The following is a 15,271-nucleotide window of genomic DNA, read 5'->3' as shown; positions in this document are numbered from 1 at the left end:
CCAAACCGACCCTAAATTGTAGTTTGTTTTTGCTTTTACATCATGTCTAGATACGTAGTAAGACTTATGAATATAGAAAAGTCGAATCGGCTTACAATTTGAAATGGAGTACACATGCATACATAGCCACATAAATGATGGAACCAACTGTAGATTGCATACACTAATAATTGAATTAAGAACTGAAATGTCTCACTTATTACAAGGAACCATACCGGATGGTTAATTCTGTGGAAAGCGCACATACACATCTGGATCAAAGAGCACACAGGGACAGCCATACGCCCGCATCCTCAATGAAAACATTCTTAATTATATACTCAAGACACGCGAGCAACATGCTGTGCACATCCAGAGGAAAGTCACACACAACACAACAACTGAAGGGAAATCCAAATTGATACATGAACATATGTAGGCACAGCATAGCTGTTATGCTCAAGCATTCATGCATGCATGCAGTCAGATGGCACAGCTGATGCATGAGGAAGGTAAAGCCACACACGAGTTGCAGTTGCAGGCACACCACTTTGTAACAGGCACGCGCACACACAAGCTACTTATCATGAAAAACGAGGTGGATGCATGCATGGATAGAAGCAGAATGGGAACCTTTACGGCTGAACCTGCTTCTTTTTCAAGATCCAGGAGATAGGTGAACACCTTGCGTCGTCTTCGTCTTCTAGTTCACTGTCTTTTTCTTGGTTCTGTTGCTCCGGCTTCTTGTGTATAAGAAGAGGTTTATTATTATGTGTCTCGATGTCATTTCTCACCTTATGAGGGACAAGGTCACCACTGAACTCGAGTTCCTTGAGTTTCACAAGGTTCTCCATGCCCGAGAGATACTCAATCTTGCTATAGGACCAGATGAACTTCTTTAGAATAGGAGCAGATTTCTCAGTGAAGTTAACTTTGGTGATATTGGAGCACTTGATAACAAGAATCTTGAGCATTTTGAACTGGCCTTTGTCGAAGATAAGCTCACTTTCATCACAGGACTTCTCCAAGAGCTCTAGACAGATAACTTTTGGTTTGGTAGAGAGGCTATGTAGATCGCTTTGCTTGAGTAAGGTCTCATAAAGAGTCACCTTAGTAATTTGATTGGCTTGCTCAAATAATGAGAGGAGCTTCTTGTTATGCTCCAACTCGATCTTCTTCAATTTGGTGAGCTTGTAAACCCCACAAAGAAAACTTATGTCGGTGCAAGACAAGGTGATCTTCTCAAGCTCAGGAAGTGCTCCTTCTTCAAATATGATTTCAGACATGTTGGGGCCCTCAACAAGAAAGTATTTAAGATGTTGGAATTCATTCTTCTTGAAGGTGAATGACGAAAAGATTAGTTTGTTGTCCTTTAACTTGAACTCCGTCAACTTCGGAAGACCACCAACCCCACAAAGAGACTTTATCTCGGTAGAGGACAAGATGATCTTCTCGAGCTCAGGAGCTGCTCCAGCTTCAAAGGTGATGTCACTCATGTTGTGGCCCTCAACAAGAAAGTACTTAAGATGTTGGAATTCATTCTTCTTGAAGGTGTACTTGTGCTGAGTGTTGTATGCCTCATGCCGGAGCTTGACACATTGTAAGTTAGGCAACTCAGCGATGTCATTTAGATCGTCTTGCTCCATGGAAGTTCTGCTCAGAGTTACCTTCTCAAGTTCATTGGTTCCTTTGACCAACGATGGGAGAAGTCTCCTCTTCTGTGTGGCCGTTCCACTAATGCTTAGGCTCTCAAGACTCTTGGGAGGTTGAATCAAGCGTCTGTACATTTCCGCTGTTAGCAGCTCATGAATGGGTTGCGTGACTTTACTTTTGGTTTCTGTTATAGTGATTGAAACAGACTGGAGGTACTCTTTTAGGTCACTGGCAACTCGAAGGAAATTTCTGAGATGAGCTTCCTTGTCGTCAATAATCACACCGAGCTTCCTGGCTACATAGCTTTCTAATTTCTTTTATCTCATGTCCATGCCGTGAAGCCTTTACATTTGACAGCACCTCCATGTTTTCCATTTTCTCAATCTTGCAAGGGATGCGGACACTGTTGCTTGTGCTTGGACCAGCATGGCCAGCTAGAAGACGCCTATGTTTTAGGAATAGTACATCTCTTGTTTCATGCTCTGGCACCATGGTTTACCGGATATCCAATACCTCAAGCTCGTGGAGGTTGTTGATTTCACTGGGCAGATGGGTAATGTTTGTTCTCCTTAGGCTCAAATACTTGAGAAGTAATATTTTGCTGCAGATGTCCTTGAGGTAGCGACGGTCATTATTCAACCAAGGACAGTCTTCAAGGTCCAGCAACTTGAGCAATGGTAGTTGAGGTGAATACTTGTGGAGCTTTCTGACATACTTCTTGATGCTATCAGAGGCACGGAGTCGGAGACCACTGAAGATGGAGAAGTGTCGAGCCCATTGCTTTGACAGGCGTGCATCCAAAATGTGCTCTTTATAGGCGATCTTGGTGATATACCCATGGACTTCATCACCTACCACACAGCTCTTGACCTTTCCTGCAGCACTCATAACTTTTGGCAAAACAAGCCACCGGTTGATGAGATTGTCAAAGCATCGGTCAGCATGATGCGCTGCAGTGCGCCAGTCTTCCTTAGTTATCAGCCCTTCTGTAACCCATCGGCCTACTACAGTTGACCGATGGATGTTGTAACCTTGAGGGAAGATGGCTAGGTACAATAGGCAGGACTTGTGTTCTCTGGGCAGGTCGTTATAGGAGAACTTGAATATCTTCTTGGCATTAGTGGCCCATGATTTCTTGGAATCTTGCAGGTCCTCACACAGCTTGCGCAGTTCTTCAGTGCTTCTGTTGGGATTAGAGTACAAAGCATGTGCAAACATCTTCATGCAGAACTCATGTGGATCACACTTGCCCAAGATGTTGAGGATGATCTTGGGAATGTAGTCATCATCTCTATTGACCCGCTGCCCTATGAACTGGAGCACAGCATCATAGTAACGACCAACAAGGGAGTAGGTTATAGGCTCCCCAGGTGGGTAGCAAAATTTTTTGGTCCTCTCTCTGTCCTTTGTGGTGGTCATGATCACAACACCAGCGACGCAATCCACCAACAGGTTCAAAGCATTTTGGATTTCCTCCCATCTTGATATGTAGTTTTTTTTGCTATCATTGAGGACAATTAGGGCCCTTCTACCTTGCAAATTTCCCTTAATCTTGTCCACTATCCGTTTGACCAGCAGCTGCTTTTCAATGTTCCTCTCAATTTTGTCCAACAGTTTCTCAACAGTCACAAGGGTGCCTTCTTGGTTGTTTTGGTGATCGCCCAATATAATCATGTTCTCTGAGGTTAGTTTGCCTATTGGTTTGTCTTGCTCCTGGGCGTCCTGGGCCTCCTTGTTGCTTTTCTTGGTTGGTTATACCACCTCCTGTAGGATGCCTTGATATTTGAGAGCGAATAGGTCTCCGGAAATCGATATGGATTAATATGGGTACAGGGAGTACATTATATAGGCAAGGATCAGAAAGGGTTTATAGAAACACCCAATCAACGGTGATCCTTGCCTAATCAATAATCATCTACCATAATCTCTAGAGGCAGCCCAGCCGATAGGCTTAGGCACCAGGCCCATGACCAGCCCATAGGCGCCTATTCTAACACGCCCCCGCAGTCGAATCGCCAGCCACTCTGCACATTTAGACTGGACCTGAACTCCGTGAACACTGAAGAAGGCAGCCCTTTGGTGAAGATATCCGCATATTGTGAAGAAGTGGGAACATGCAGAACACGAAGATCACCAATAGTGACTTGCTCCCAGACCAAGTGAAGATTAATCTCAATGTGCTTGGTTCGCTGATGTTGTATCGGGTTGGAGGTCATGTATACGGCACTGATGTTGTCGCAATACACCAATGTGGCGCGCTGGAGAGGGGCATGCAGCTCTAGAAGAAGCTGGCACAGCCAGGTGGCCTCAGCAACTCCATTGGCCACCGCGCGATACTCGGCTTCAGCACTGGATCTTGACACCGTGTTCTGGCGCTTGGAGTACCAGAAGACAAGATTGTCGCCAAGAAACACAGCATAGCCCGAGGTGGACTTGCGGGTGTCTGGACAACCAGCCCAATCAGCGTCGGTGTAGACGACAAGATCAGCCGAAGTAGACGGTCGCAGCAGGAGACCAAGGTGGAGAGTGCCTCGAACATAGCGTAGAATCCGCTTCAGAGCTGCAAGGTGAGGCTCACGAGGATCGTGCATATGAAGACAGACTTGCTGCACAACATATGCAATATCCGGCCGGGTGAACGTTAGGTACTGTAAGGCTCCAGCGAGGTTGCGAAAGTCTAAAGGGTCAGAGACAGGGGTGCCATCTGCTGCAGCAATCTTCGGATTGGTGTCAACTGGAGTGGAACACGGCTTACACTCTGCCATCCCGCGCGCGATCAAGAATGTCCAGCATATATTGTCGCTGAGAAAGAAGAAGGCCATCACCACTGCGTTGAACATGCATACCGAGGAAGTAATGCAGTTCACCAAGGTCCTTCATAGCGAACTCCCGCTGAAGGGCTAAGATGATCCGCCGAAGAAGGCCGGTTGAGGAGGCTGTGAGGACGATGTCATCAACATAGAGCAACAGGTAGGCTGTGTCTGATCTGCACTGGTAAACAAAGAGCGAGGTGTCTGACTTGGCTTCAGCAAACCCAAGGGACAGCAAGTGTGTGGCCATGCGACTGTACCAAGCACGAGGGTCCTGCTTGAGGCCATATAGTGACTTCTTCAGGTGACAAACATAGTTCGGATGAGCTGGATCTTTGAACCCAGACGGTTGCTGACAATAAACTATCTCTGTCAGGTTGCCATGAAGAAAGGCGTTCTTCACATCAAGCTGGTGGATGGGCCAGCGGCGAGAGAGAGCTAGGGAGAGCACCGTGCGAACATTAGCAGGCTTCACCACGGGACTAAATGTCTCATCAAAATCCACACCAGGCCGCTGGGTAAAGCCACGGAGAACCCAGTGCGCCTTGTGCCTTTCGAGGGAGCCATCGGACTGAAACTTGTGCTTGAAGATCCACTTGTCGGTGACGACGTTGGCCCATGGGGGTCGAGGCACGAGATCCCAAGTGTGATTCTTCAGCAGGGCACTGTGTTCCTCTTCCATTGCAGCTCGCCACATGGGGTTGGCAAGAGCGCTACGGAAGGTCTTCGGTATCGGTGACATAGACGTAGCGTGGTACGCAACAGGCATCCAAAAACCGCTCTTCGAACATGTGCCCATGGTGTGCTGGATGATCACAGGAGGGACAGCAATAACCCCTTTGGGTAGTGGGAGAGGCGCGGCTGGTGCAGGCGCAGCTTGGGCGGCTGGTGCAGGTGCAGCCGGGGCGGCGGTGACATGAGCAGTTGGAGCAGGCTGTGGTCGAGGCCGGCGCGTGTAGTGGTAGGCGAAGGCGCGGTCTGGACGAAGAGGCGGGAACCCAGGCGGGGCCCATGGGGTGCCTGAGGAGGTGACACTGGCACTATGGAGCCCACGGTCGGTGCTGGAGATAGCGAGCTCGCGCGAAGCATTGGCGGGATGTATAGCTGGCGAGGTGGAGTGCCTCCAGTCGTGCTGGGCACGTCCTGAGTCGCGCGTGGCGCGGGAGGGGTCCTTGGTGCCCATAGTGCAGGCGGGATGTAGAGCGCGGGCGCCGGGGGTTCAACATTGTTCGCTGGGGGATCAGTAGCAGCCACCGGAGGCATTGTGGGCACCCCAGGCACAGTCTCAGAGGGATCGGTAGGGGCGCTGGTGACGTCAGAGGTGCTGGATGGTGTTCCTGCAGACAAAAACTTGTGCAATGGTCCAATAGGAGCGGGCACAACATCAGTAGCATCAAGAAAATCAAAGTCCACCGGAATACTAGGACCATTGCGCTCAGCAAAGGGGAAGGCCGTTTCATCGAAGATGACGTGCCAGGAGATGATGACTCTATTGGTGGAGAAGTCAAGACAGCGGTATCCTTTGTGGTGAGCGGAATAGCCTAGGAAGATGCACAAGGCAGATCTAGGAGCGAGTTTATGAGGAGCAGTGGCGGACAGGTTTGGATAACATTTGCAGCCAAAGACTCGTAGGTGATCATACGCCGGCGGCGTGCCGTACAGGGCAAGGTGGGGCGTGGAGAACTGTAGAGTCTTGGTGGGCAGTATGTTAAGCAGAAGGGTCATTGTGGAGAGGGCCTCCACCTAGTTGGAGGGAGGCATAGACGCCTGAAAGAGCAGTGAGCGAACGACATTATTGATGGAGCGAATAATGCGTTCGGCTTTACCATTTTGAGGCAAGGTGTAGGGGTAGGACATACGAAAATGGATGCCCTGGGTGAGGAAGAAGTGACGGGTGCTAGAGTTGTCAAACTCTTTCCCGTTGTCGCACTGGACAGCCTTGACGTGGGCGCCAAATTGGGTGGAGTCGTGGGCGATGAAGTGGGCAAGCGTGCTGTAAGTGTCAGATTTGAGTCGCAAAGGAAAAGTCCACAAGTAGTGAGTGCAATCATCAAGTATGACCAAATAGTATTTGTAACCAGAAACACTGACAACTGAGATGTCCACAAGTCACAATGAATAAGATCAAACTTGCTAGACGCATGAGAGGTGGACGAATGAAAGGGCAGATGAACATGACGCCCTAACTGACAAGCGTGACATAGATCTAAACAGTCCTGAATATGACAGGAAACAGTAGACACAAGCTTCGACAGCGCCTCATGACCGAGGTGACCGAGATGCCGATGCTACAGTGGGGAGGGAGCCTTGGCGACAAAGGAGTGTGCTGGAGGTAGGCGCAGTGGATATAGTGGCCCAGATCTATTGCACCTGACGATCTCGGTCCGAGATGGAAGAACCTTCGCAGAACAACCAGCGGGGTCAAACTCAATAGAACAGTTGTTGTCGATAGTGAATTGGCACACAGAGATGAGATTCTTAATAAGTTGTGGCGACACAAGAACATTATTAAGACATAAAGTAGGGGACAACTCTGTGGAGCCAGTGGCAGTAACAGGAAGCATGGAACCATTACCGACAACAATAGATGAATGAGTAGGATATCGCGGGAATAGAACATGTGAAAGGGAGGAAGACTGAGATGTCATATGTGAAGTAGCACCTATGTTGAAGTACCACTCGTTGGATGAAGGAGGGGTCAGCGACGTCGTGCTAAAGGCGGAGGCGAGGGCCGTCTGGTCCTAAGAAGGGAGGCTGGCCACAGGATTGTAGTACCCCGTGGCAACCCACTGTCCTGAGCCATCAGGGGCAGCGACGGCAGCAGGCTGTTGGTGGGTGATGAGTGCCTGCTGCTGCTGGGCGAGGAGGGCCTGCTGCTGGGCCTGCTGTTGTGCCTGTAGATGAGGAGGCACCTGGATGGGTGCTAGCGGAGGACGAGGACCCCCTGGCCACATATGAATGGAACCCATCCATGGGTTGTAGACACTAGGCCAGGGGCGACCACCGGTGGCAGGCTGCTGGGCGTCGGCCGTCTGCTGCTGCTGTTGGGAGCCAGAGGGAGGGCGGTGGCCTCTAGTGCTATTGTTGCCACTAGGGCCCCCCTTTCCACCGTCGCCGCGCCTGCTGCGACGATTGCCGTTGGAGGATTTAGGGCCGCCAGCGCCCTCGGAGCCCGTGTTGGACGTGGGTGAGGTAGCATTGGAGGAGCCTACTGCTACGGTGGAGGCAGCGAGAGCAGTGGCAGGGGACTCCTTGTTCTCCAATGTGAGTTCCTCGAGGATGAGGTCATCATGAGCCTCTAGGAAGGTGGGGAAGGGCCGGCTGCGGCATAGGAGGGCCCCAACGTGGCTGAAGTGCTTGTTGAGGCCACGGATCACGTTAAGGACGAGGGTGCGGTCGATGATCACTTCGCCAAGAGCTGTGAGGTCGTCAGCCATCTTCTTCAGCCGGTGGCGGTAGTCGGTGACGGAGAGGTTGCCCTGGATGAAGTTGCGAAACCACGTCTCAAGGTGGATGGAGCGAGCCTCCCGGTTGCTGAGGAACTGGGACTCGACGGCGAGCCAGGCATGCCGGGCAGTGGAGCCCTAGGCGGAGATGATCTCGGCAAGGTCGTCGGTGAGCATGACGATGATCTAGGATTTAACGACGCAGTCCATCCGAGCCCAGTCAGGAGAGATCGGGGCTGGAGGTTCCTCGTGGACGTGGTCCTGAAGAGAGAACTTGCCGAGGATGAGGAGGAACTGATCGCGCCAGCGGTTGAAGTTGCCGGAGTCGACATCGAGGACGGTGGTGACGTGGTTCCGGATGTTGTTGACGGCGACGTACTAGGCGTGCAATTGCAGCAGTGCCATGGCCTCATGGAGGAGCATGGCTAAGGCGAGGTCGAGAGGAGACGCCGAAGATGTGCTGGAGGAGGCGCCGCCAGGTGCATCGGGGATGGCGGCGGCGGCCGCCGCACGCTCCTTGGCTGCCCGCGCCAGGGCTTTGCTGGCGCGGGCAGCAGCCGCGTCGCGATCTTTGGCTGCGGCTGCAGCCTCCTCCTCGGCCTGGGCAGCGCGAGGTAGGGCAGCCTGGCGCTCCTTGTCGAGAAGTTGGGCGGCGGCGACGTCGTCGTTCGCCTTCTCCTTGGCCTGGCGTGCCGCGATCTCACCAGCGGTAACATCCCCAGACCTGGGAGAGGGCGGAGGAGTGGGAGACATGGCGCTACACGGCAGAGGCCGGCGCGCAGGGGTGTGCAGCAGAAGGGAAGACCTAAACCTAGGCGACTGATACCATGAGAGTGAATAGGTCTCGGGAAATTGTGATGGATTGATATGGGTACAGGGAGTACATTATATAGGCAAGGATCAGGAAGGGTTTATACAAACACCCAATCAACAGTGATCCTTGCCTAATCAATAATCATCTACCATAATCCCTAGAGGCAGCCCAGCCGATAGGCTTGGGCGCCAGGCCCATGACCAGCCCATAGGCGCCTATTCTAACAATATTGGACATGATTCAGCCACAGCCAGTTCTGGGTGCTTTCTTCTTCAATATGATTTTTAAGCTTCGCTGTGATTTTCTCAATTATTTTTTTCTTGTCCCCTTCTAATGTACTCCTAGCTTGGTTCCGTGTGTAGTCTAGGTATGTTTGCTCATGACTTGGTGCCTCGAGCTGCAGCAGAGCCATAAGGAGTACGCCTGTGGTTCCAATAAAATTTTTACCCTCCTTGCTCAAATGCTCCGCCTTCATTTCTTGAATCTTTCTCTTGATTTGTTCAATCTTATTGCTGATCTTCATATTCTCGATGTCAACCTTCATTTTCCTTATGGTTTTCATCATCTCATAATGCACTTTGCTTGTTTCTCGGTAGGCTTGCCAACGTCTGTCATCATCATCCCTATCGTTGTTGTCGTTGTTGTCTTCTTCTTCCTCCTCCTCTTCCTTCATATCCATGTCCTCATCCTCCCCCTCCTCTTCATCCTCCTCCTCCTCATCACCACCACCTCTGTTGTTATCAACATCATCATTACCGTGCTCTTCCTCCTCGGCTGGCTTGATCTTTGGCTTCTTGGGATTGCGTTTTGCCATGCTCAAGCTCCCGCAGGATGTAGTAAAGAATCTTGAAGGGTCGCAGCAATTTAAAAGAGTGGTGAACCTTATGGAGGTCGACCAGGATCCTGTGCTCGAAATGAGCTCCAACCATAACCCATGTATCATCAGCAACATTTTGGGCATCAGTTTTATCCGGTGTCACAATGGCGATGGATGCCATTGCTGATCTCTCTTTAGTTTTGGGTCTCTCACTAGTTTTGGGTTCCATCATGATCTTGAGCCAGAAGGGCAGGCCTGGTGCAGTGGTGAGAGCTGTCTCAGTGAGTCACCAGGTCGCGGGTTCGAAGCAGTCTCTCTGTAGATTTTGCGGAGAAAGGCTTGTTTCGGTTTTTCTCTTCCCCAGACCCCACTCATATGGGAGCCTCCGGCACTAGGTCCGCCCTCATGATCTTGAGCCAGTAGGCTAGCTTATCTGCACAGTAATCCTCTAGACAGCGAGGCTCCAGAGCTCTTTGACGGGGATCAGAACTGTCTGCCACCACTGCCACCGCTTGAATGTGAACACTGTCATCGTCCTTGTCCTCTTCCTCATCTGCTGCGGCAAGAAGCAAGGCAGCAGCTTGAGTTGACGGTGCTGCTGCAGAGTGCCCCGCCACGCCTTCCCCGGGATCTCCACGCCATACCTGATAATATATAGGGTTTACTTTATCAATAGCAATAAAATACCAGAAGTCTCCGATAAACGGTTTATTATTATATAAGAAAATTTCTTGCCAAAATATAAACAGAAAAAGCTCAATTTCTCTTAAAAATGCATAAGTTGTTGGTAAAGCGAACATTAAGAACTAGCACATACTAATATTGATATCAGAGAATATCACACTTTCATGTAGGTGGACTAGTAAAATTGAAATATCACTGATAAATATATTTTAGCAGATCTCAGCGATAAACGGGATTATAGGTATTATCAGAATTTTATTGCTGATAAAATTTTCACTACCTGAACCGTCGCTCGCCAACATCGCGTGCCCTCTCCTTGAGCTCACCAAGCCGGATGGCCGCCCTGTGCTGGGCGATGATCTTGTGCAGCAACCAGGAAGCCCACCAGAGATAGCGCCAGCGGCCGCCCCTGGCACGGTACACCGCCAGGTCACCTCGCTGGAGGTAGAGGTCGATGCAGTTGCGGCAGTCGTGGGCGAGGTCATGGACCTGCCTCATCCATTTGGGTCATGACCGCCGATGGGCGGTGCCGTCCTGGCCAGGTGGTCCAGGAAGCTTTGCATGCTCTCCATTTCCTCCTTGATGAACTCCACGTCGACCCCGACGCGGCCCAGGAGCAGCGCCTCGTTACGAAGGAGGCCCAGCAGCGAGCTCACGGCGCCCGACGCGAGCTCAGCCATGGCAGTGGCTGCTGGCTGCTACTACAGCGCCGCCACGCGCGTCTCCTCTCCCTTTCCTCCTCTGCTGCTCCGCCTCCTTGGTGTGTGCTTAATTTCCAGCTAACTAGCGAAGCTTAGAAATTAGAATTAGTTTAGCTTAGCTAGCTCTCTACCTGCTGGGAATGGTCCTAGATAATAGGACATGCGTGCATGGTGGGAACGTTGGCTATGCTTCGTTTTTTCAAGACCAGTGCTTGCTCTGCTTCTTTCTTTTTTTCTATTTCAAAGAAGGAATGGCGCAGGCTATTACAATGCTTCTGTTTGGCCTAGCTTCAATGCCTAACGTACGGGTACCTCCCTTTTCCTGTACTCTTTCGGTTGAGCCAGCATGCCACTGATTCTTTGAGTGTTCTTTTACATTACTGATTACTCCTTCCATCCTGCTAAAGATTCTACGTATATTTTAAAACCTTGTTTGTTGAGTTGATGATACGCATTAATGGCAGGTACATTTGTGATAGCAGCTAACAAATGAGTACGGGGAGGGGAGTAAGAGCATATCCAACAGTCTAACAATACCTCATCTATCCCCTAAAAACTGTCATATTGGGTTAACTATATGTTTTTTTCTTGTAAATGTTCTCGGCCAATACCTCTCCATCTTTTTTTGCGGGCACCAATATTTTCCACATCTCCACATAAATAAAGGGGAAGTTGAACCTTCCCTGCATATGGGGTTTATTTCTTGCTCTTTTGAACCAAAAAGGGTCGATACATGAAGGAAGAACCGTTATTTGCAAGGCAAAGTTTTGCCCACCGATCTACATCTGTTCATTTTCCTGCACACGCACTATATCCTTTAACTTCATTGATTGTGTTTTGTCAGACAGACTGTAGAACATATGCGGGAATGCAAAGACAAGCAAATTAAAGCAGCTAAAGGGTAAACAAAAAAGTAAAGGGGCTGGGGTATAGCCTCAAACATAAGGCAACGAATCATTTAATCTTTTTTCCCAATTATAAGGGATTCAAGGTGAATTTAGAGCATCTGCACCAGTCTCCCAATAATCTATCCCAACATGTATGTATTGGGGTAGGCAAATATTATTTTTGTGAATATTGTAGGAGTTGCTATATATCTCCCCAGTAACCATATGAAAGGTGGATCTCACAAGTGTGTAGGAAAAAAAGATGACTGAAAAGTGATAGATGAGGTGAACCACACATGAAAGCAAATCATGGAATAAAGAAAGGGGGAGTACTAACTTCTGTCTCGTTTCGAACAACGTAACTGGCATACATGAAAGATGCTAGATTAGGCATCTCTATCCTTCCTCCATCCTCTTTCATTTATTCTTTGATCTAGTATATGTATATGGCACATCTCTATCGTCTCTGCCATGAAGAAAACGGATCAAACAGAGCTAAGGTAGAGTCTAGGTATTTGTAAACTCTGTTCATTCCACACATATATCCGGTTTCAAGTTATAGGATTATTTTTACTGCTGGCGTTTCCTGTTGGTTCACATGGCGTACAAACTACTACCTCTATAAAAAAAGAATACAATTCTAAGTTTGGAACAAATCAAACTTTATTCAATTTGACGAAGTTTATAATAAATAATATCAACATTCACTATGCCAAAGCAGCATGAAAAAGAAGCAAGTCTATAATGTCAGAGACGGGCCAAGTAAAAACATGTCTATGATGTGTTGTCCTACAGTGAAACAGGTATTTGGAGACACATGTCACAGACGGCTGTCCATGAAACATGTCTCTATGAAGGATGGCCCTATCATCTCAGGAACCGTCTATGATGAGTTTCCCAGACCCAAAATTTTCATTAAATCATTTTCAAGCCACGCCTCACTACGGGAAACGGGTCCTTGCCGAGTGCAAACTGCTTTGCCGAGTGTAAAAAATCGGGCACTCGGCAAAGACCTTTGTCGAGTGCCGCACACGGCAAAGAATTGCACTCGGCAAAAAAGGGCACTCGGCAAAGGACTTCTTTGCCGAGTGCCAGGCTCTCGTCAAAAGCGCGGCACTCGGCATAGGCTGCCCCGCGTAATGGTGTTCGGCCACGTCCTTCTTTGCTGAGTGCCTGCTGTTAAGCACTCGGCAAAGATTTTTTTTTTGGAAAATACTTTGTTGAGTGCCCCTGAGACGGCGCTTGGCAAAGATTCAATATTTTCTTTTTTGAAATGTCTTTGCCGAGTGCCTAACAGCTTCAGCACTCGGCAAAGGGAGGAATTAAAAAAATTACTTTTTTTTTAAAATACCGTTGCCGAGTGCCCCCTGTGAAGACACTCGGCAAAGAGGAAATTTCTAAAAAAAATTCAAAAAACCTCTTTACCGAGCGCCTTATTCTTGGCACTCGGCAAAGACCCCCTTTGCCGAGTGCCATGCCCCGGCGCTCGGCAAAGTTTTTTTTTGTTTTTGGCCTGATATCACACGTGGAGATGTCCTGGTTTGTAAGCATCGTACGTGATAAACTTACGCGAAACCTCCTCATTTTTTTATCACAGCCTCCACATATGATATCTTGACATCTCAACAAGTTTCATGATTTTCGGACTTCGTTTGCTTTTTATAGAATTTAAAAACACTTCGCACGCAAGTTCGCGGTCATGTTTCGTGAACAAGATGTCCGAAATTTCGGGTCCGTTCCTGGATACGGCCTCACACTACACTCAGTAACATGACTATCATTTTTTGAATCCTTAAATTTCATTATTCGTACCACGTGCAGTTCAAATTTATATTTTTCGAAAAAATTCAAGTAAACCAAATAAAGTAACTAAATATATAAAAAAAGCCACAAAAAATCCCCAAATTCTAACGAGGAGTTCCTGATACTTAAAAAGGGCTGCACAAAAAATTTGGAGGCCAAAAAAAAAAACTTTATCGAGCGCCGGGGCATGGCATTCGGCAAAGGGGGTCTTTGCCGAGTGCCAAGAATAAGGCGCTCGGTAAAGAGGTTTTTTGAATTTTTTTTTAGAAATTTCCTCTTTGCCGAGTGCCTTCACAGGGGCACTCGGCAAAGGTATTTCAAAAAAAAGTAATTTTTTTAATTCCTATCGTTGCCGAGTGCCGAATCAGTGGGCACTCGACAAAGACATTTAAAAAAATTGAATCTTTGCCGAGTGTCGTGTCAGGGGCACTCGGCAAAGTATTTTCCAAAAAAAAAAACTTTGCCGAGTGCCTGATCGGGGACACTCGGCAAAGATTTTTTTTTTAAAAAAAACCTTCTTTGCCGAGTGCCAGGCCAGGTGACACTCGGCCAAAAGGCGGTTAAAAAAAATTAAAAAACCCTTTGCCGAGTGTCAGATCGGGGGCACTAGGCAAAGGGGGGATTTAACCCCGCCGGCTGGGCCGACCCACACACCCCGCACAAACGCACACACGCATGCGCCACCGCCCCCGCGCCCGCGCTGCCTGCGCCGCCCGCGTGCCCGCGCCACCGCGATGCCAGGCCGCCCGCGCGCCCGCGCTGCCCGCGCCGCCCGGCCGCCCGCGTGCCCGCGCCACCGTGACGCCAGGCCGCCCGCGCGCCCGCCAGCCACCAGGCCGCCTTCGACGCCGCGCGTCGCTGCCCTTCCCCACGCCGCACGCCGACCACCGCAGCCCCTCCCCGCGCCGTGCGCTGGCACCTACCCCCGTTCCCGCCAGCCCCCGCCCCCGCGCCCGCGTGTGGCCGAGCGTGGCTAGCTCGCCCACGCCGGCCCACCAACGCCGATGGGTGGAGGAGGGGAGGAGGAGGAGGAGGAGGGGTAGGAGGCGAGGAGGAGGAGGAGGGGGAGGAGGGGAGGAGGAGGAGGAGAAGGGGAAGGAGGAGGAGTAGGAGTCGGCCCTGTCCAAGGCCACGCCCTGTGGACCGCCCGCCCCGACGCCGCCTGTCGACAAAATATGGTCGGCAGTCTACCTAGGGGTATGCCCAAGGTAGTAGATTGTCGGCAGATAGATACGCAAGCCACAGACAAGACGGTGACGCAAGACAGACACGATGTTTTATCCAGGTTCGGCCGCCAATAAGGCGTAATACCTACGTCCTGCGTCTGATTTGTATTGCTGTATGTCAATGAGAGATGTTTTTTAGAGGGATCCCCTGCCCGCCTTATATAGTCCAGGGGGTAGGGTTACAGATCTGGAAACTAATCCTAGTCAGTTACAATTGCCATATGTGGTCGGATAAGGATTCCTATTCTAACTGACCAGGATCCTGCTTGATCGCCAAATCCGCCTTGACTCCTTGTGCGGGACTCCAACCAGGTTGGTTGGGCCACACGTCGTCTTTCGGGTGGACCGGACCCATCGATCCGGGCCAGCCCAAGCTTAGCCGTAAGGGTATAGGGGTTAATACCCCCACAGCTAGTCCCCGAGCACCATGTATTATGCTGCGACACGCCAT

General features: G+C 49.9%; 1 protein-coding gene and 2 pseudogenes across 1 annotated transcript; 1 reads left to right on the top strand and 2 right to left on the bottom strand.

The window, feature by feature from the left end:
• Nucleotides 1-614: 614 nt before the first annotated feature.
• On the bottom strand, nucleotides 615-10,883 carry LOC136488562 (uncharacterized; annotated as a pseudogene).
• Nucleotides 3,845-4,692, bottom strand: LOC136485399 (uncharacterized mitochondrial protein AtMg00810-like; annotated as a pseudogene).
• A 3,386-nt stretch (nucleotides 10,884-14,269) lies between the features above and the next one.
• Nucleotides 14,270-14,704, top strand: LOC136488561 (arabinogalactan protein 1-like). The gene has a single exon (XM_066485456.1). It carries the CDS (start codon nucleotides 14,270-14,272, stop codon nucleotides 14,702-14,704), a length of 435 nt encoding a protein of 144 aa, XP_066341553.1.
• The last annotated feature ends 567 nt before the right edge of the window (nucleotides 14,705-15,271 follow it).

The sequence above is a fragment of the Miscanthus floridulus genome, chromosome 10 (assembly GCF_019320115.1).
Source record: "Miscanthus floridulus cultivar M001 chromosome 10, ASM1932011v1, whole genome shotgun sequence".
Classification (NCBI taxonomy): Eukaryota; Viridiplantae; Streptophyta; class Magnoliopsida; order Poales; family Poaceae; genus Miscanthus; species Miscanthus floridulus.
The sequence above is the reverse complement of the archived record's forward strand: the minus strand, read 5'-3'. Positions and strand labels throughout refer to the sequence as shown.

Excerpts from the sequence above, each read along its gene's own strand:
- LOC136488561 (XM_066485456.1), top strand. The coding sequence starts at position 14,270 with ATGCGCCACCGCCCCCGCGCCCGCGCTGCCTGCGCCGCCCGCGTGCCC.